This window comes from Hibiscus syriacus, unplaced genomic scaffold, assembly GCF_006381635.1.
Source record: "Hibiscus syriacus cultivar Baekdansim isolate YM2019G1 unplaced genomic scaffold, ASM638163v2 tig00012523_pilon, whole genome shotgun sequence".
Taxonomy (NCBI): Eukaryota; Viridiplantae; Streptophyta; class Magnoliopsida; order Malvales; family Malvaceae; genus Hibiscus; species Hibiscus syriacus.
Genome location: NW_024062285.1, coordinates 203,143 through 225,357, shown reverse-complemented (window position 1 = coordinate 225,357; position 22,215 = coordinate 203,143). Strand labels below are relative to the sequence as shown.

General features: G+C 32.9%; 2 protein-coding genes across 2 annotated transcripts; one reads left to right on the top strand and one right to left on the bottom strand.

Annotated features, from left to right (window-relative positions):
• Positions 1 to 4,832: 4,832 nt before the first annotated feature.
• Positions 4,833 to 8,421, top strand: LOC120205558 (shaggy-related protein kinase alpha-like). Its single transcript, XM_039205410.1, has 13 exons — positions 4,833 to 4,997; positions 5,463 to 5,675; positions 5,755 to 5,847; positions 5,945 to 6,004; positions 6,114 to 6,386; positions 6,519 to 6,593; positions 6,979 to 7,035; positions 7,117 to 7,257; positions 7,349 to 7,399; positions 7,586 to 7,681; positions 7,769 to 7,852; positions 7,992 to 8,094; positions 8,183 to 8,421. Exons 2-13 carry the CDS (start codon positions 5,562 to 5,564, stop codon positions 8,263 to 8,265), a joined length of 1,230 nt encoding a protein of 409 aa, XP_039061341.1. The 5' UTR covers positions 4,833 to 4,997; positions 5,463 to 5,561; the 3' UTR covers positions 8,266 to 8,421.
• Positions 8,422 to 14,171: 5,750 nt separating this feature from the next.
• LOC120205557 (boron transporter 1-like) lies at positions 14,172 to 17,528 on the bottom strand. Its single transcript, XM_039205409.1, has 12 exons — positions 17,403 to 17,528; positions 17,241 to 17,323; positions 16,947 to 17,139; positions 16,698 to 16,836; positions 16,464 to 16,629; positions 16,211 to 16,377; positions 15,934 to 16,107; positions 15,743 to 15,838; positions 15,522 to 15,659; positions 14,983 to 15,302; positions 14,633 to 14,900; positions 14,172 to 14,545 (listed from the first exon to the last, which is right to left on the bottom strand). Exons 1-12 carry the CDS (start codon positions 17,504 to 17,506, stop codon positions 14,249 to 14,251), a joined length of 2,145 nt encoding a protein of 714 aa, XP_039061340.1. The 5' UTR covers positions 17,507 to 17,528; the 3' UTR covers positions 14,172 to 14,248.
• Between the last annotated feature and the right edge of the window lie 4,687 nt (positions 17,529 to 22,215).

Genomic DNA, 22,215 nt, shown 5'->3' with positions numbered 1-22,215 from the left:
TTCATTGTATGATGCATTGAGAGTTGTAAGTACATTTGACATGCCATTAAGTTGAGTACTTTCCAGTTAAGTTATGGTACATTCGTGTACATTATGATTTACACCGTTGGTGCTCATGTTATGATTGCACTTAGAGTGCATTATATGTTTCACCTAAGATTGGCATTGTGATGTACCCTGTGCGCATTTTATGTTCTACTCACGTACTTTGTGTTCTCATAAATATGCATTGGGCTATGAAAGTAAATATGAAAAGTTAAGAAAAGTATCTGAAAGGAAAGAATATGAAAGTAAAAAAATTATATACGAATGAAAAAGAAATATGAAATAGTTGTTATATCTAATGTTAATTTACAGAATTTTGATAAAAGAATGTGATGGTGATTTTTAGGTTTTCTGAAGAGGAAATCGCCTTAAATAGCTTGGTTTGAAAGTTTTAATGATTTTTCATTAAATTACATTTCTTTTTATGTCTTAAAATATTTTATTGCAATTTATGTTTTAACTCACTTTAGTTGTATAACTGTCTCACTAAGTTTTACTTAGAGCATGATGATTTTAATGAGTAGGTTTGAATAAAGAAAATGACGTGAAGTGAGGAGCTTTTTGAGCATTTTTTGGGAAATCAAACATACTGACAGTATCAATAAGACATCCTATCTTTGACTTATTAGTGCATGTATATTATATATGTTCGATTACTTTATCGAATTTATTTTAAAAGGGCCTGTAATAGTCATTTATGACTATTTTAATTTTGCCTATTTTAGTTATAATCATATTTATGAATGAATAGTATAAATGTTAGGTTTTAAATGGTTTTTAAATCAACTAATATTTAGGTAGTTTTATATAGTTATAAAACAACACTGAACTGCCTAATTGTTGTGTAAAATCAGTTTTTTAATGATAAATTATTATTTTATGAATATATACTCTTAATAAAATAGGTTTAAAGTTGATAAAGAAATGTTTTACACTGAAACGAAATTTTCAAGCAATTACGTTCAAGGAAAGTTCTGAAATGTTAATGTAACATATTTAACTCGTAATTCTAGACGTATACGGGTTATGGTGTTACAGGGTCGAATCGAGTTTTTTATAGTTTATGTTTGGGTCGGGGTGGGTTTAGGTTTAGAGTGAAAAATATACAATCGATCTGATGCCAAAAAATGTAATTTTTACTTTATATTTAGGGATAATTGTAATAATACCCTTATACATATATATTAAATTCTTATTTTTATTAAATAAAAGTAATATTTTTTTATAAATATATTATTTTGTGTTTAATTGGATAGAGGGTGTATAATTTTTGGATCGAATTCAGAACAGATGGAATATACATAATTTTGGGTTGGATTGTGTTGATTGAAAACCGACTCAACCCGACTTATCCCTGTCCCTAAGCTCATGGGACAATATTGTGATTCATTTGGGCTTTAGAAAATTGAATAAAGGTTTACGCCCAAGTTTATGTCGAAATTATTGTCTATTAGTCCTCCATTGATTGAAGACTAAGGGGTTGTTTGTTTACTTTAGAATGATTAAGCGCTGAATGATTCAAATATTGAATGATTCAGAGGTTTTGAATGAATTAGCTCTGAATGTGACATGTTGTTTGATAATGGCTCTGAATCATTCAGAATGTACTTTGATGTTGAATCATTCAGCACTGTTTTGCTGAATCAGTCAGCACTGAACAAACACGCTGAATGATGAACGGTTCAGCATTCAACGCTGAATTATTCCATTCGGAGCCAAACAAACATCCCCTAAGTCCAAGTCCACAATTATAGTGGTAAGTTGTACCAAAAATTAAGGTTAAACACTGTCTAACTCATAAATCCATAAATTTGTAATGATCAGACCTGTTGCATGCATGGTCATCGCCCATGCTCATATATTTCCATTATATATATAGCTTTAAGCCTAGAATGAAGGTTAAATGAGTGGTTTGGCGTAATGGAGTGATTTCATTTGACTATGTTGTGCTGGTAGCATACACAAATTCAATATATGCAAGAATCTAGCTTCGACTCAGTGTTCCTGATTTTTGCTCCCCTCATCATACAAGCTTTGAAATCACACCTTCAGTTTTATATATAAACGATTTCAAACATTTAACATTAAATGCTCGTACCCTTGATAATCTAGATGCTCGAACTCCTAACCTCAAGAAATAATAATAATTTCTTTATCACTGAAGTCCATCAATTCGTGCATGATAACATAGTGTTTTTATGTTTTGAATTGTTCTGCGGATTGATATTAAGGCCATAGGTATGACTTGACAATAAAATAAAGGGTAAAATACACAAATGGTACCTCAATTATTGGGTAATATTTTTAAAATTTTTCGACTATTAAAAAATTACAAAATGGTTCTCCGACTATAGAATGTTATTTTGTCAAGTCCTTTGACAATTAAAAGTTACAAAATGGTCTCTTGACTATTCACTTTCCCACAAACTCGCCCTTTTTCGTTAAAAAAATTAACGGTTGTCTAAGTTGGACGTTAACATGATGTCTGGGATATGATGGTCGTTTGAGATTTTGGGATCAAATTTTATCATATCACAGTCACCAGGTTCGCATTTAGCTCATAATACTGTTAATTTTTTAAAGTAAAAGGATAAGTTTGGAACATAATGAATAGTCTGATGACAATTTTATAACTTTTAATAGTCAATGGACTTAATAAAACAATACCCTATAATCGATGCACCATTTGTTTACTTCGCCCTAAAATAAATAAAACAACTCTTTTAAAAAGTAGTTTCTTCAACCTGCTCTTGGAGATTATATATTTGAATGGTAATTATTGTCGCCGTTAGCTTGCCGGTGCCAACTGCCTAGCCTCCACCAAAGCCATCGAATTTTCAAATATTGGGAATGCTTGTCTTGAATCAATTGGTCACATTTGTAGGTATTGACTTGCTTTCAATGAGATTATTCAAAGGGTTCAACACGTTTTTTTTAAAAAAAATATAGAAATTATTAGTTTGGTTAAAATATAAGGATTAATTCCATAATTTAGATATAATAGATGGACTAAAGACAGCATTTCTCTAACATATTTCATCTTATCCAATTCCACTCTTCATGGATTTTTGGAATCTAAAATATAAGGATTAATTACACTTATCCAATTCCATTCACCCATTTATTATTAGTAAAAAAATATGAGAGAATATTTAGAGAAATTAATTTAAAGACGAACTAAGTGGCCTAGTGGTAAAAAAATTATTGATATTCTTTGACTACTCGAGTTCAAGCACCATAGATGTCAGGAGCGTGAGTTCAATGTCAAAAGATTGAGAGTTGGAGTTGTCTTCGAATATATACCGCCATGTATTTACGTCAGATTAATCAAAAAAAAGGAAATTAATTTAAAAGAGTTAAACCAATTTATCTTAATGATTAAGGAATCATTGTTGTTCATAAGGTCCCGGATTCGAACGTTAGGAACTATAGCAAGGTGATTGAGTATTCAATCTCAAATGATTAAGAGTATATTTGGAACTTCATCTTTTAATATTTTAATATATAATTTTTATATTATTTAAATTACTTTTTACTCATAAATTTTAAAATATATAATATTTAAAAGTATTAAATTTTATATTTTTATTATATGTTATATCGACAATAATATAATTTGAATTAAATTCATATAATTTAATCATTATAAATTTAGATGTATTTAAAAATTCGTTTCTCATTTAAATGTCATGAGTGTTATTACAAAACATAATATATACATTTTCTTCTGTTTCATTTTTCAAACTTTAATTTATATTTTCTAGGGTAAATTACGAGTTTAATATTTAAATTATCAATTTTGGTTCGTTTTATTACTTAAACTTTTAGTTTTTTTAAAATCATATATAATGTTTAGTTTTTGTTTTATTTTAGTACACGTTAAAAATTTAACGTGTTTAATACTTAAACTATCAATTTTGTTATATTTTAGTGTCTAAAATTTCATTTTTTTCAAAACTTAACTTTAAGTTTTTAACGGATACTAAAACGAAATAAAAATTAAATTTTAAATATAATTTTAAAAAGTTAAAATTTTAATAATAAAAACTGACAGTTTAGATAATTACGTGTAATTGAACCTATTTATGATGCGATAACAGTACTTGAATTAAAATAAATGTTAAACATGGGAAATGGAAACTTTAGGAGTAAAATTATGTTTCGGGGCAAAGACAAAGGGAGCAATTGGATTCAAAACGTGAATGGGAGAGAGCTGAAAGTGGGGACCACGCTTTGTTTGAACGGTAAAAAAGAACCGAGAAAGAAACAAGGTAAAAAAGAAATAGCCAAAAAGGACTTATAATATATACTTTTGAAAATAATCAATTTGGTTCTCATATTATTTTTTCTTTTAATGTGACCCTTTAACTTAGAAAATAAATTTAATGTGATCCTTTGACCAATATTTTCTGTCGCTAACTGTTATGGTGCTGGCGTAAAGGTCCATGGTGCTAATTTTATAGTTCATCTACCATGTTTGAGTTATCAATTTAGCTCATTTACTATGTTATCCGTCACTTTATCAAATCATCGTGAATCATCACGTCAACACCGCAGATCACCACATCAGGTTGTAATGATCAACGACATAAAAAAATTGGTCAAAGGGTAATATTAAAATAAAAAAATAATACGAGAGCCATAATGATTTTTATAAAAGTACAAGGGTCTCTAATATATTTTTACCAAATAATTACTGTAAATTTGTTGATTGTCATCAACACCCCATCACCACACCACCAACCCAAACAAAAAAAATAAAACAAAACCAAGCAAACTTCTCAAAGCCACACTTAATCCCTCCTTTAATTTCCCCTCTGGAAAACAAATCTTCAGTACGGCCATCGTTCACCGTCAAAGATCCATTTTAAGATCCGGAATCCGGGCACATATTTTCCCTCTCATGATTCCACTTCACCCGCCTGTTTATTCCCCAATTTCTTGACCGGCAGGTAATTTCTTCCATCTACACTCTGTTTATTTTTGTTATTTGGTTGTGAATCTAATGGTTGCCGTGTTCGGCTATTAGGTGATTTTTTAAAACAATTTTTTGGTTATTTTTGTTTAATCTTTGCTTGATCTTAGATCCTTATTTCCTTCTACGGCTGCCTATATTTTCATCTTTTTTTTTCACAAGAAATTACGGGAAAGGAAACATCTCTTATTGTAAAGTAACCTATAATGAGCTTAACACGCCAACGTTAATGAGCTAAGAAGAACAACGGTCTAGGATTTATCTAATTTCATGCATCATTCGTATTCAAAATGATGTCCTGTGTGTTTCCTTTTAAATTCATGTTAAAATTTTCTTTCGAAGGATTAGAGATTTAATTTTTTAAAGTGTTATTTTGATGTAAGAAATATTGCTGATTTTTGTTAGGATGAACCATTGACATTTATATTAACGTGTTTTTCAGGTAACTCATTGAGTTTTATTTTGGTTGATTTAAAAAAGCTTGATATCCTACAGAGGAGGATCTGTGGAGATTCTTGTTGTTTGCTTTTAGTTTAGTCCAATGGCTTCTATAGGTATGGTGCCTACTTCCGGATTAAGAGAGTCTAGTGGAAATACAGTTGGTGTTGATAGATTACCTGATGAGATGAATGATATGAAAATCAGGGATGACAAGGTATGTTGATTTGTTTTCGTAGTTTGCTTTGCTTTTATTGGATCGGACCAGCTTTATAAAATCTATTACTATGTTGCAGGAAGCGGAAGCAACCATAGTTGACGGTAACGGAACTGAGACAGGGCATATAATCGTCACCACTATTGGGGGTAAAAATGGCCATCCCAAGCAGGTTAATTTTATTATTTTCTCCCCGTGAACTAGAGTTTATTGGGTCTGATTTTCGGATGTCTTATGCTTCTCTAACTTAACCTTTCTTTCATTTTCAGACGATAAGCTATATGGCCGAGCGTGTTGTGGGGCATGGATCGTTTGGCGTAGTGTTTCAGGTACACATTGATTTCTTCCTTTTCATACTAAACTTGAAGATATGGTCATGTTTCATATTTTAAGTTTAGTGTTAGGTTTTTATACTGAATTGCCCGTGTTGTATCTCAGGCTAAATGTTTAGAGACAGGCGAAACTGTTGCTATTAAGAAGGTTCTTCAAGACAAAAGATACAAGAACCGTGAATTGCAGACCATGCGTATTCTAGACAACCCTAATGTTGTCTCTCTGAAGCATTGTTTCTTTTCAACTACTGAAAAAGATGAGCTCTATCTTAATCTGGTGCTTGAGTATGTTCCGGAGACTGTTCACCGTGTTATCAAACATTATAATAAGATGAGCCAAAGGATGCCACTGATATATGTAAAACTCTATTTTTACCAGGTATCAGCTTGGTTAAGATATTTACTTTTGCTATCTTATTTCTATCTTTTACATCTCTATGGAAACAAGAACCTATGATGCCATAATATGCAACCCTTGAATGAAATTGGTAATATTTTCGTCTTTGTGCAGATTTGCAGAGCACTTGCTTACATTCATAACAGTATTGGTGTGTGCCACAGGGACATTAAGCCTCAAAATTTATTGGTATGACAAGCAACTTGATAGATGCTTTCTGTTTGGTGGTTACTAAAGCTATATCAGTTCTAAACATTTTATGATTATGGACAAACATTGTCCGGAATTGGTTTGGTGGTTCAATAACTTCGAAAAGATAATTGAGTTTGACAAGGGAAGAAACAATCCAGCATTCTGGTGAATATATGCATGCTAATTTATTATAACGTGAAATCTGAAACTTATAGTGAAAAGCTTTGCAATCTCAAAATTTTAAACGGAATGAGTTTGTAATAAATACACACAAAGATATTGACTCCATGTTGTCCCTTGTTGCTAAGATACGTCTTATTCATCATTGTGTACATTTACACTAAAAAGCCTTCTCTTATTAATACGATTATTCCTGTTTCAGGTCAACCCACACACCCACCAGCTAAAACTCTGTGATTTTGGAAGTGCCAAAGTTTTGGTATGTACGATAGAATTGTAATTTTTTTTTGCTTCTACCTAATTGTTCACGATCCTAATTCTTTTTATTTAACTTGGCCAGGTAAAAGGGGAACCAAACATATCTTACATCTGTTCTAGATACTACCGAGCACCTGAATTAATATTTGGTGCAACTGAATACACTACAGCCATTGACATCTGGTCTGCTGGCTGTGTTTTGGCTGAGCTATTGCTTGGGCAGGTAGATGTTTCCCTGCATATATTTTGACTTCATGTGTGTGTGTTTGTTTTTCCTTTTTGTTACTTAACAAATTTTATTTTTGTGACTACAGCCTCTTTTTCCTGGTGAGAGTGGAGTAGACCAGCTTGTTGAGATTATTAAGGTATATTTAGTTCAAAATTTGCATCAACAATAGTTTTATCGTGACTATTAAAAAAATTGTTCGGTAAACATTAAGGATGGAAGATATTAAACTGTCTAAGCTCATTCGATACCAGTGGCTTTTAAATAACCTGTGGCATCATTAGCACTGGATTTCTGATCTATCCCACACCTGTGATTTTTGCAGGTTCTTGGCACCCCGACAAGAGAAGAAATAAAGTGCATGAATCCTAACTACACAGAATTCAAATTTCCCCAAATAAAAGCTCACCCGTGGCACAAGGTAGTGGAGATCACATTTCTTTAATTTTTTTCGAGAATTATATGTAATGAATGCCGTGGTATTGATCAATGTATCATCGGTATGCAGATATTTCATAAACGTATGCCTCCTGAAGCTGTGGATCTTGTTTCACGACTATTGCAGTACTCTCCAAACCTTCGTAGTACAGCCGTAAGCATTGACCTTTTACACCTCTGTTATCGGTTTCCTTCTCTGTAGTCTGTCGTCTTTAGTCACATTTCTTTTCTTTGTTGAACATTTCTAATTTGTTAATGAACTATCTTATCGAGTGTTTTTACTTTCTGCGCAGGCTGAGGCTTTGATCCATCCCTTCTTCGACGAGCTACGTGATCCCAACACCCGCCTACCTAATGGCCGATTTCTTCCTCCACTGTTCAACTTCAAGCCTCATGGTAAAAACCAAGCCAACATATGTTTCTCTACTGTTTTCGCTAACTTCTTATCGAACCAGGAAACTGATGATCATTGCCGTATTTTCAGAACTGAAGGGAGTACCCGTGGATATGGTAGCGAAACTGATCCCGGAGCATGCTAGAAAGCAATGTGCCTTCCTCGGATTATGATGGGACTCCTTTCTTCTTAATCTTCTTGACTGCATCTTGCAGAAATCTTGGGCTATTGTAGAGTAGTTTGTTTCAGTTATATGATAAAGAAGCCGTGTTAGGTATCTTCCTCATCCTCAATGTTCATTTGTTCCCATTATTATTATTATTATTATTATTATTATTATTATTCCCTTCCCTTTTTGTAGAAAGCAAACGTGAGATTACCTTGCATAAGACCTTAATGAGTATGTTGATTGTTGACCCTTTCATGACAGATTGTAACGCCATATTGAATGGTTTCAATGTTGTTGGTTTTTTTTTTCTACTAAAAGTTTTTGGTTTATAGAAGAAATTGCACTATAAATGTCATGACAATGTAATTTAGTGCAATGGTGAAATTGCACTATAACCCCTAAAATTAATAATTCCATTATGGCCATCCTAAATACAATTTTGCCTCACCATTGTTGATATCTGAATTTGACTCTTGTCACATATTTTAATACATTTAAGTGATGGTAATGAAATTAATTAAATTTTAAATATTAATATGAAAAAAATCCTAGATTAAAAATAGGGTATGGGTGCTGCAGTGGTCGAAATCCACTGCGAACCTAAAAAATTCAGCAATGAAAACGTGTATTGGGCAGTTGCACATAGCTGGATTTAAATCCGATCTGGTTTTTTCACTAAGCTAAAAAAATCAGTTCGGATTATAACCGGTTTGGAGGGCCGGATAATGTAACCGGTATAACCGGTTTCGGTTGGAAAAAAACCGGTTTTTAATCCGGTAAAAAATCTGGTCATCCAACTTTTTAAACCTCATACCGGATTTTTTTCCGGATAAAAAACTAATTTTTTATCCGGTTTTTTTTAAACCGGTTTTTAATCCGGTAAGGACGTCTAATTTTTTCCCAAACCGGTTATACTATCCGGTTTTAAAATATCCGATCCGGTTTTAAAAAAACCGATTTTTCCCAAATTCGATTTCGGATATTTTTTATGCAAAATAGGATATTCAAATTTTTTGTGCACCTCTATTGGGCAGCAGCACTAGCAAGAAACATAATATCAAAAAATATTTATAACGTTAGATTAGATAATTATTTTAAATTTAATATTTTATTTTTAGATAAAATAAATATTGATTAATAAAAGTTGATAATTGACCAACCGATAACGTTTGTCGTTAACATAACATTATCATATCATCTCTCGACACGTAATAAATATCACATCAATATTTTCTTAATACGTATAATATCATCAATTTTGACCTATAATATGTATAACATCATTTTTTTTACAAAGTAAAGGATGAGACTTTAGCAACTAGAGGTCATTCTTCTCCGGGCCTGTCTGTCCTTGTGGAGAACCGAGTGAAGGGCAGCTGGCGGTGAATGCAGTTCAGTCAAACCTACTGGAAGCGTGAAACCAACTTGGGCAAGGGCATCAACAACTTCATTGGCTTCAATACATATAAGGGTAAAGTCGATCATCAAATTCCTCTGCAACAGCTTATTCTCCGAATAACAGTTGGTTCGTACTTACGAGTAGGAAGGGTGAGCATGTCGATAGCTTCTGCATTATCCATCTCAACCACAACACGCCTAACCCCTTGTCTCCAGGCTATACGCAAACCATCGAGAAGCCCTCATAGTTCGGCATGAAGCACCGAACTCCTCCCGATGTTACGACTAAATTCAAAGATCCAATCGCCGTTAAAGTTTTTGATGAGCCTACCACCAGCTGCTGCCATCGAACTTTGGTTAATCGCACCATCTGTGTTCAGTTTCATCGTTCTATTAGATGGGAGCTCCAGGTAAGACTCCTAGTTGTCCGGTACATAAGCTGAGTGTATATCTTTGGTCTGGCATAAATAGACTGAGTTCAAGATCGAGACGTCTGGATAATGACCGCCGACGACCATCTGACACCGTCAAGTAATCACATAATTATTTTAGATACATGATATATATTATGTCATCATTTTAAATATATAATAGTCCGATATTAATGACATACATCAATCATTAATCAATTAATAATTTACATTAGATCAAAATACATTTTATTTCAAAATAAAAATTAAAAGACTATAAGAATTAGGAAAAAAAGTAGTTTTATTAGATGAATTTCAACATTTTATCACTAAAAAACACTATTATGACTTACGTCATTATAGTTAATCACTTAAGGCAATATTATTTCTGCCCTTTACGTCGTCATGTCATCGAGGCATCGAGTCGGATTTTTTTTCCAGAAAATTTCGAGTTCGAATTGAGTTTTTTAAAAGTTATATTCGGGTCGGGTTCGGGTTTAGGATGAAAAATATCTGATCCGAAAGAAATTATAATTTTGTCTTATATATTTAGGGATAATTACAATAATACACATCTATATATTATTTTCTTTCAATTAAATCCTTATTTTTATTGAATAAAAATAATATTTTTTAATAAATATATTGTTTCGTGTCGAGTTCAGATTTTATTTCAAAAATATCAGGTCGGATTCGGATCGGGTGGAATGGGTATATTTTTAGGTCGGGTTCGGATAAAGTGGATGATTTAAATTTTTTCGAGTTGAGTCGGGTGGATCGAAAATCTGATCCATCCCAACCCATGCCATCCCTAGTAATATATATATAAATATATTAATTTGGCAAAAATAAAGTTAAATGATTAAAATACATAAAACGAATCGATCATTTTTTCCAATTGTGAAATTCCCGTCCTCTACATGCCAAAGATAAAAAGAAATACAAAAAGTGAAGACAAGAAGAATCTAGCTCTCCATGACTCTTTGTATTTGAGCTTTTATTTAAACTATAAACTAAAATTATACGTATATGAAAATATATACGTACATATTTAAATTAAAATGATAAATAAATACATGTATTTAACTGTATGATGATTTGTAAAGAGAAAGGAGAACAATAAAATGGGTCAAAGAAGAGTTTCTATGGAATAAATGGATGCTCACGTTAGCCAAAGAAAAGCATTTTACGTGTTGAGATTTAATTTGAATAAACCATTTTTTTTTGTTAAACTTTACTTTTAGGCAAAGCAATGAGGCCCATCACCCACTAAACCATCCATGAATATATATATATATAAATAAGAGTATCATTCAGTTATATAATGTAAAACTCTGAGTTTTATATAGATTTAAGACCGTTAGATGAGCGAAAATAGATGTCCTAGATTAACAGTATGATATGTGAAGATAGTCACTGGGGAAAAAAAACAAAGAATCAATCTATTACAATAGTCTCATGACGGTTTTATGAATCATTTTATTTTATAATTTTTTCTTGTTTTAAAATATCACATCACTAGTTTTTTTATTAAATGATTGTGACATGATTTATTATGATCTTTGTTGTATTTTTTTTATCTCTTTTTATCTATTTATTTTTTTAAATATTTTAATTTTTGGTTATTTTATTTAATATTTTTTATGTTGTGTTATTTTTATTATTTTTTATGTTGTGTTATTTTTATTATTTAATAGAAATTTGTACTTCATAATTGTTTTAGAAAAAAAATAATCATGGTTTTATTATATAGTGATTAGTTTGTGATAATAAATGAAAAGTATTGAACCCGTATTATTAAGTCCCTATTCCCATGTATGATGTCATTTTGGTCCTATAGGTTTAAAATAAATTTATTAAAATATTTATGTAAAAGATATAAGAGGTTTTTGTATTTTAAAAAAAAAATTAATGTAGCATTCATATTATTGTTTCAAAGTGGTCTTCTAACTCATAAAGAAACTTAATGTGATCATTTGATCAACGTTTTTCGTCGTTGATCGTTATGATACTGACGTGACAGTTCACAGTGTTGATGTGGCGATGCACGATACTGACGTGGCAGTCCAAATGTCATGTTTGAGTTATCAATTTAACCCATTTACCATGTTATCTTCCAAGTTATCAATCGCTATTGGTTGTCACATCAACACCGTAATGGTCGTTTGAAAAAACATTGGTCAAAATGTCACAATTGAATTTATTTTATGAGTTAGAGGACCGTATCAAGAAAAAAAATAATACGAAGATACTTCTGCTAATTATTTTTGTAAGTACAAGGTAAAGGTGGTTGTAGTGGACGTTCAAAGGGTGGTTAGTAATTTATTTAGGAGAATCAATTTATCAAATATATTAAGAGAATCAACAAAATCATAATTCACTTATTTTAAGTATAAATCCAATGTTTTAAATTAAAAGAAACAATAATCTTAACAAGAGAGAGAGAGAGTTCGATGAAAAGGAAACTCATGGAAGCAAAAACAAAAGACAACGACGACAACAACGATGACGATGAAGAAGAAGAGGAGAAGATCAACGCCTTCTTCACTTTGGTTAGAAATATTCAAGATGTTCATAACCAGATGTTGATTGGGTCTCAAGTTACAAAGGATCAGAAACAAAAAGCAGCAAAGGAGAAATCAACTTGGACCCCATCTTTCCAATGGGAAGACTTCGTTGATCAGGATCATCCGCATCTCTCAAATACTACTACTACTACTATTGCAACTGCCACTCTCCCTAGTTCTTCCAACAGCAATGGTGAACAAAAGAGGAAGACAAACGAACATCAAGACTTAGATCTCAACCTTTCCCTTTGAAGTCTGGTTTTTTTGTTACTTTCTTTTCTGTCGTGTTCATCATCATGTTCGGTTTATCTTTCAGTTGTCACCATCAGTCATTCTTCTTCCTTTTTTTTTCCTGGGGTTTTTAAAAATTGCATATTTAAATAAGCTGTCATGGTTTTCGTTCCATTGATGATTGTCTGCTTGCTTTTTGAGGAATTCATGATTGAGTTAGCGTTGGCCACAAATGGTTATATGGTCAACTGCCACATCTAATCTTCACTCAGATCAGCCAAAATTTCAGTGTTTTCCTCACACTGATGACGTTGAGCAATCTTTTGCTTTTTGGACAGGATCTAAAACAACATGATGGGTTAGCTTCATGTAATAATAATGAGAAAGAAATGGACAATGATTCCCATCAAAATGTCTGCAATTGAGAGTTGACTCTTGTGTCGTTTTTCAATGTTTGGTCGAAATGACAAGACGGTTCTCAGTTAGAAAGCTGCAGCAAAGATTATTCAAGTCCATTTTCAGGTGGTAAGCATTTTCCATTATGCACTTAAAAAAGGGTAATGAAAACTTGTAGAAATTCATTGTATTTATGAGTAGGGATAGACACTCGAATCCGGGTTTCAACTTAATTTGATTTGATTGAGTCATTTAAAAAAAAATTGGGTTTAGGTCAGGTCGGATCAGATAGGATTTTTAAGAGGTTATGTTCGGATTAGATCGAGTTTTTTAGAGGTTATATTCGAATCGGGTCGGGTTCAGGTTTATGATGAAAAATATCCAACCTAACCCTAAAAATTATAATTTTATCTTATATATTTAGGGATAATTGTAATAATACCCCTCTATATACTATTTTTTTATTAAATCCTTATTTTTATTGAATAAAAGTAATAATTTTCAATAAATATATTATTTCGAGTTGAGTTTGATTTTTATCTCAAAAAACGGATCGGGTGGAAGATGTATATTTTTCAGGTCGAGTTCGGGTCAGGTGGAGTATGTATAATTTTCGAGTCGAGTCGGGTCGATAAAAAATCCAACCCGACCCGACTCGACTCGACTCATGCGCATCCCTATTTATGAGTGGCAACATCAAACATCAAGTGATAGTATATTCGAGTTGAGACAGAACATGTAAACAATGTAACGGTAATGGATTTGACAGTATTCATCCTGTTATATATGTTTCTTGCAAGAAAAGCAAACGAAAGCTGTTGTTACAGATGAAGTTGGGGTTTGAAGAAGTAGAATTGGAGGGGAGAACATTTTACAGTGTACCCAAGCCAACCATTTAACACTCAAAATAACTGGGAAAATGACCAAACCATTTTAAAAGCTCTTTAACAAGAGATTTCATCAAAGCATTCAACAATGTTCCCTCTTAATCCGACGCTGGATTAAGAGGACTCTTTCCCAGATTAGATTGTCTTGGTTCCCCCGTCATTGGACTATGAGACCCTCTTGCCCGAGGGCTTCTTTCTCCTCTTAGTTCACCGAGACGTGGACTACTCGAGAGGCGTGGGCTTCGATGACTTCTCGGGTCGTTTTCCGGCGTAGCGGTGGAGCTCGTGACTTTGGGACTCGACGTATGCCTGAACTCGCCTCGGCTTCGGGTGATGACTTCATCTAGTATCTCACCATCCCCTGCGTATGATGTTCCATTTCCCAGCTCTGTCTCCTGTATGGGAAAATTATATATGAGTAATGATGATCGAAAAGCAACGAGAAGCCTAAAGTGTTTCGATCGACGAAGAAGCGATCTTACCGTGGCGAGATTAAACGGCAGAGCAGGCGCCTCTTCGTACTCGGCGGCATCCAAATCGTAAAGATGTGCCCCTTTGAAAAACTTGGGCAGGAAGTATTGTCTTACTGGTACTAAAAGCATGATCATCAATGGAAACATAACGCCGGCTATAGGAATCCACGTTAACCCGAAACATACGAGCAGATAAACAGTTTGAAAAACGGTGAAGATGGCAATTGTCTTGAATGGAACAGTCTCCACAAAGGTTGCATGTTGCTCCTCAAGAACTCTGCATGAAAAACATAAAACCTCTCTTACACTCCAAGACTCGAAACAAAAACACACAAATGAGCTAGTGGAATTGTCTTTACTTATATCTCCTGCTGGGTGCTGTGAAGAGCAATAAGATCCTTTCCCAGAATTGGTTACCCGGTAAGCTTTCGATCGCCATGAAGGCGAAGTAGCCCCACAGGACCGAAGTTGGAATCCTTTTGAGAATGGGCATTGCTGCAACACATCCTCCTACCATGGCGGCTTGAAGCAGGTTACTTAGACGCTGCTCTTTTACTTCGACCGGTAATAGATCATCGATCTCTTTCTCGATATCGAATAAAGTCTCGTCGAGAGGGGCATCGATGTTGCCCGAACATGTTGCGGCTTGAACGGTTGATTCTTTTAGTTCATACAGCCCCTGGTTAAGAAAGATTGAGATTCATTAACTAGTCAAAGCATAACAACCTGCATAATTGTGACAGCAAATAGTGAATTTTGTATTATTTATTTGATGGTGAAGTCATGTATTAGTCATCCAAGCACGCTAGTGAACGTTTTAAAATACTTTACGGATTTTTATATTCACCGCTGTCTCCTTGAAATTTTTAAAGTATAATATATTTTCATTGGATCTTACCCTTGCCGATGGCTCCTGGTAAACTAAAGGGGTCTGCATTTGTTGATAGGCTTCTTGCATATTCCCATACAATTGTCCCAAACTAGCATTCTTGCTCATGCTTTTCCGTGCCGTGGCAACGAGCCGGTTACGGAGCAGCTGCAGAACAACCGGAAATCGGTATCGGCGAAAAACATCGATGAACACCAGAGTGAAAACGAAAGTTTGAACGATTTGAGTACCTGGTGCTTCAGGGTTGCCAAGCTCTTGGTATGCATTGGAGATTGCGGAATGACCCCATTTGCCGGAGGGACACCAATGAGACCACATAACAATGTCTGTCACCAAGCAATCACCCGAATCCGTATTAAGGATCGAACCAAAGATGAAATTCAGATTAAGGATGGAGACAAGGAGGGAACTTGTTGCATACCAGGAATCCCAAAAGGAGTAGATCATAATGATAACTAGATGGTTTTCTCAAATTAAACTCTTTCTGTTGAGCTAGTTGAGATGCTATACTATGGTCAAAGTAATAAAGCACGGCGATCATTGTGGCTGGAATGAAGGCTCCGATAATGTAGACGACCGGAACATTCAGCATGTCCTGTCATATAGTTTTACATGTTTCTAGTGTCAGTTTATTAGTCCGGTAAGGAGACAGAGTATATATATGGTATGGATTGGCAATTGTACTTGGTTAAACATGCCTTGACGACTGTCCAATTTTCGTAAGCACCGGGGGACCAGGGATTCGGGCTGAAGAGACGACGTGGGATTCCTTTCGGAACATCTCTGGTGGGTATATAGGACAATGCTGTCCAAATCAGTACCATAAGGGGCACACCATAGTCTGCTATAAAGCTTCTAAGCCAACCTATACAACAAGAGATTCTTTTTCAGTTCTCAAAGCAATTGATGCCCCTAATATCTCCAAAACATGATCAAGTGACATTAACTCACCCGTCCCGTAGCGCCACGATCTAGCTTTCCGGCTTCTTAGTGCCGTGAGAAGAAGGCCAAATGACAGCACCAAAGCAAACATGCCATTGGCAAACCTCCATGAAGGTAAAAATTGCGTCGATTTCAGGTTCTCGTTATGTGGAATCCGGAACTCTTCCACAAGGCCCTGCAAATGAATTTCAAAAATAAGGTAAATCTTTCGCATTACAGATAAACACCAATAATCGTTCTTACCTTTATAGCTTGCTGCATGAACAACATAGCTATAAGTAGACCGAACAATTCTCCAGCGACGCGGGTAAACCTGTTGATAATCGAACAAGCTCCCAGGATAGAGAGCAAGAACAGCAAGCCTGCAGTCCATACACAAACCCTACAAAAATTAAAGAGAAAAAACAACAGGCAACTATATCAAATATAGCAGCCCCAACAAAACATAATCAAAGCAACATGTTTGATCAAAGAAAGGCAACAACAGCTCACCATCCGGTCCATGCTAGAAACTTGTCCCGACCCATATCTGGTCTGTCTTTAACAAAGTCAAACATGAATGTATACATAATGACAGTCGGCTCTGCTACACCTAATATCAGCAAGGGTTGACCTCCGATGATCGAGTGTATGACACCGCAGAGTGCCGTGGATGCCAAGGTTTGAACCGCCGTGAGAACCCCATCTACAGATCACATGGCGGATCATATGATCAATACATATATCATACATGTATGTATGTATTCCAGAAAAGATTTAAGATCATGTTATATAAAATATAAATACCAGTGTCTCTCTCAAGTTGTTCACCGAATGAAATGACAGGGATCGCAGAAGCGAAGAAAATGTAAGTGGTGGGAGCCAGAATCCTATAAGATAACAAAGTAGATTAATTATCATTTAGCCTAAAATACATAAAAAGCATAATAAATTTCTGCAAAAAAATACCTGAAGCCTGCTTTAAACCCGCCGGACCAGTCTTGCTTGTAACACATTAATCTGCCTTTGAGATCATTTTTTATGCCTCGGAAAGGCACAAAGGTCTCTTCCATGGCTACCTTTTTATCCCCTAAACGGTTGGCTAATTTAGTTCTCTCTTAAATAATCTGAACAACTGTTAATATGCAGGCTGTTAAACGTGAGGATCAAACAATTTACATGCTTAGCGAAGATAAGACTATGGGGGTGAAGATATGGAGTCAAAAGAACAATCAAATTCGAGAGAGACGAGTAAATTACATAATGGTGAGATGAAACATGAAAAGAAACGTTGAACACAAGAAAGGGTTTGTGTAGAAGGAGAATAAGGAAGGATCCGAATATATAAAAGCATGCTTGAAAGATGTGAAGTAGATTTGGTGAAGTGCCGACCAATGTTTACTCAGTTACTTTTTCATACAGTTGTCCCACCGATTTAAATAAAACAAAGACAAATAGCATCATATATATATATATGAAAGTTGATATTGAATACAAAATCCATGATGCAGTTGCAGACAAAATACGGGTAAAAACCGGGACTAAATTAGACTTATAAATTTTTAAGATGATGAAAATGCATTAAAAAAGTTTAAAATATATGATCATTTCAAAACTTTAAAAACTATTGTTCTCACTCGTTCCTTTGGTCCATCTCGAAAATGACAGTGACATTCACTGTTGCTAGTTGTATGCATAGAGGTGGTAAACGGATCATTCGGATCGGGTTTGTGTCGGGTTGGATAATTTTGAGTCTAAAATAAATTCAGTTTAATTTTGTTCGGATCGGATTGGATATAGTTTGTATCTAGTTCGAGTCTAAGGTGAATCGGATCAGGTCGATTATCGGGTCGGGTTAATTTTTGGGTCGGGTGATTATTGGATCGGTTGTTTTCTGGTTCGGATCAATATCAGATCGGTTGATTTTTAGATAGGGTCAATATTAGCTGAGGTCAATGCCATATTGGTTGATTTTTGGTTCGGGTTAATACCGAATTGGTTAGATTTTGGGTCGGGTCAATATCTGATCGGTTGGTTTTCGTTCTAGGTCAACCTTTAGATCAGGTCAATTCGGGTTGAATTGATTATGAGTCTAATCAAAATCAAGTATATATAGAATAATTGATATATACTTGTAAAAATATGTCTTCTTATCTGTTATTTTTATCATTTAGGTTTAATTTCAATTCTCAATCGTTCAATATTTTAGATTAAATCATCATTTAGAGATGATGATAATTTGACACATCCTATAATACGTGTTAGAATTATTTATCAAATTTATATTGATCTCGTATAAAAAGTTTATAATGAGAATTATTTGATAAAGGAATAATTTTTTATTAAAAATTTTGTTTCCAATTATAAATTTAATAATTTTATTAAATTTTAAAAAATAATACATAATTTTATTTGTTAAGTTTTAGTCGTAACATAAGTAAACTTTATATTATTTTTATTATAAATCTAATATTATTTCCTTTGTTTTAGCTTTTTTATATTATTTTTAGTATAAATCTAATATTTTAATGACAAGTAAGATAAGTAAACTTTATTTATTACTGTTTTCAATCTTACAGTTAGATTATTACTTACATATTCCTCTTAAACTTTCTATTATTTTATTATATATCTAATATTTTTAATAAATTATCGATTTTATTTAAATTAATTTATTATTAAAATAACTTTTATCGTTTAATAACTTTTATCAATTTCAATCTATTTGAGTTGCTTTCGGATCGGGTTAAAATTTGGTCCGGGTTTCTTTCGGATCGGGTTATTTTGGTTCGGTTTGCTTTCGGTTCTGGTTGATTTCGGTTTCGCTAAATTTTGGATCGGGTATAGGTCGGATATCGGATCAAATTTGATTATCATGTTCATGTTAATATCAGGTATTCGGTAGGATAAATCAGTTCGAATAATCAGGTTCAGGTCAAGTTTGCAAGGTCTATGTGTGCCCCTTTGATTTGGGACCATGTCATCATTCATAGGTTACGGAAGGTCGGGACCCATTGACATGTTTTTTTGCGTCTGGACTGTGATTTCCAACCATAGGTTCCACTGCATCACTATTATATATTATACATGCAAGCTTTGATTACGCCATTATCAATTTTCTTTAGCTTGAAATCCAAAAATGCGCTAGAAAACAGATAACAAAATTCAAAGAAAACAAGGGCCATGTTCCCTCCACCTTCTATTCACCAGTTATGCTTTCTCACGTACATTTGTTGACCTTTTCCAATAATCATATATTTTATTAATAATATTCATCCAAAAATTGTATCGTTAACATATACATATCTACCTTCACATATATCCAGTTGTTCATATATATATATATATATATATGGACAAACAATAGATTTTAGGTTAGAGACGAATCTACAAACAACTTATGAATAAAAATATAAAAAATATTAGAATTACATAAGAATTATGTATAGTCTTTAACATTTCTTTAAGTTTAGCTTGAGATATGATTGATTATCGGGTGAACAAATTTTTTAAATATTTATTTTAAAAAATTGAAAGATCCCATAATAATAATGATATAATAGATTAGAAGAACATGTACATGAATTATATATGTATATGGTGAGGTAACATAATGTGCTGTGAACACTATATTTCGGCCATATAATATATATATTTGAAGTCAAAAGCATGCTTATCTCTCTTAGAAGATAATACTTATCTTTGAAGTCAATTTCAAGCATCTCACCCACTTTCCATTAATAACATTGCCACCACCTAGTGTAACTATTGCTTCATAAAAAATAAAATAAAGACAAAGGTTAAATATCGAAAGGGATAAGATACTTAGTTTTAAAATAATAAAGATTTATTATGAAATTTGGAGAAGACAAAAGCAATTATGGATACATAAATTTATGTCAAGGGTACGAACTTAAGAAGTTATATTAAAAATTTTAGGGGTGTAGAGTTATAAAATTTTAGGGAGTGCGAAAGAAAAAAATATAAAATATAAGGAAATTTAAAAATTCTAGGGGTACGACGGCACCCCCAGCACCCACCTCGGTTAATCTCCAGACAAAAGTTCAATTTTACTTAAATTTAAACTGATACTAAATTGCTATTGAATCGAAAATTTTGAGAGGAATAAGAGCCCCTCCCACTTCCTTTATAGCTTCGTCCCTGACCCACGAAATTTAGTGTTTAAATAAAATGGATCCAAATGATTAAAGAACAAAAAGTTTATGTATAAATAGTTTCTTATATACTTTATTCAATCATTATTACATATATTTTTGGTGCAATTACATCATTTAATTTGTAAACAAAATGGTGAAGCAATTAGGATAGTTGTCCTCTTAAAAAATTTAAATTATCATATATTTTAGATATTTTATTTATATTTTTTATTGATAATTTATTTTTGCCCCTCCGGAATTTTATAAGTTCATTCGTCCCTAAAATTTTAAATATCCATCCCCTAGCATAAAATCATACCTATTAATCATATTCTTTTCCCTACTTCGCTACCTAATTTTTCCCTTCTTAATTTGGTATAAAAGTGAGTCAAGATGAACAATAAAGGAAAAAAATATGGTCCTTTGAATCCTAATTAGGAGGGTAAATGAACAGAGTGTTCGGTGAACTGTTCGTATAACATTTATGTTCGTTTGTTAAGCTAAATAAACGAACATGAACAAAAAAATTTATGTTCATTTAATAAATGAACGAATATGAACAGAGGTGTGTTCGATTCGTTTATGTTTATGAACAAGTTCGTTTATAAGCTCGTTTATCAACTCGTTCATTTATTAAATGAACAAGCTCGTTTACCCGATTCTCCTTTTATTTTTATTTTTTTGCATTTTAAATATTGGTGAATATAAGAAGTAAATTGAACACATGATAAAAGTTATATTTTAAACTATGAATATTAAGGAGTTTAAGCACCAATAGTGTAATTTTATCATTTTTCTTTAGCTTGCAAATGAAACTAAAAGTCAAATATATACATATATATATATATATAAACGAACGATAAACACACGCTAAATGAACATGTTCATGAACACGTTCGTGAGCATATAAACGAAAGCTAAACGAACACGTTCGTGAACATATAAATGAACATGGTCGCGAACATTAAATGAACGTGTTCGTGAGCAATAAATAAACGAACACGAACACCTTCATAAATAAATAAACGAACACGATATTGAAAACTTAAATGAACATGAACCGAACAAGATCTCCTTCAAAAATAAATAAACAAACACGAACATATCCTTATTCGTTCGAACTCGGTTCATTTACACTCCTAATCCTAACGAAGATAAGTCACGTCCTTATTGGCTTATATGTATATATATACTTTGACGGTCCACTAGAGTTTTATCGACTTAATTATATAATTAACTTTTATTTTTAGTTACTTATTGTTGTGACGAACGAATTTAATGTATATATACTTTGACGGTCCACTAGGGTTCATAAATTATTAATTTTTTTTGAATAATATTATTTTTTAAGTTTTTAATTTGGAATTTTTATATACGTCAAGTATAAATATCAACTCCTTTTGGTTTCAACCTTTTTTTTATTTTTTTAATACCGACTTTTTGTCTTTATATATTTAATTAATTAGTTTATAATTTTGTTGTACGGTAGCTTTTAAGTTAAAAGTATGCAATTTTTCCTCCATGCCAGCACACATTTATATATGACCTAATTTTTTATTTTGTTTTTTTAATTAAGATTATAAGATATAATTAGATCTAATAAAACTATTAAATAACATAATTTC

Coding starts and splice junctions, on each gene's coding strand:
- LOC120205558 (XM_039205410.1), top strand. CDS start 5,562: ATGGCTTCTATAGGTATGGTGCCTACTTCCGGATTAAGAGAGTCTAGT. Junction 5,676..5,754: donor TGAAAATCAGGGATGACAAG/GTATGTTGATTT, acceptor ACTATGTTGCAG/GAAGCGGAAGCAACCATAGT. Junction 7,036..7,116: donor TTGGAAGTGCCAAAGTTTTG/GTATGTACGATA, acceptor TAACTTGGCCAG/GTAAAAGGGGAACCAAACAT.
- LOC120205557 (XM_039205409.1), bottom strand. CDS start 17,506: ATGGAAGAGACCTTTGTGCCTTTCCGAGGCATAAAAAATGATCTCAAA. Junction 17,324..17,402: donor GGGTTTAAAGCAGGCTTCAG/GTATTTTTTTGC, acceptor GTTATCTTATAG/GATTCTGGCTCCCACCACTT. Junction 14,546..14,632: donor TGCCGTTTAATCTCGCCACG/GTAAGATCGCTT, acceptor TTTCCCATACAG/GAGACAGAGCTGGGAAATGG.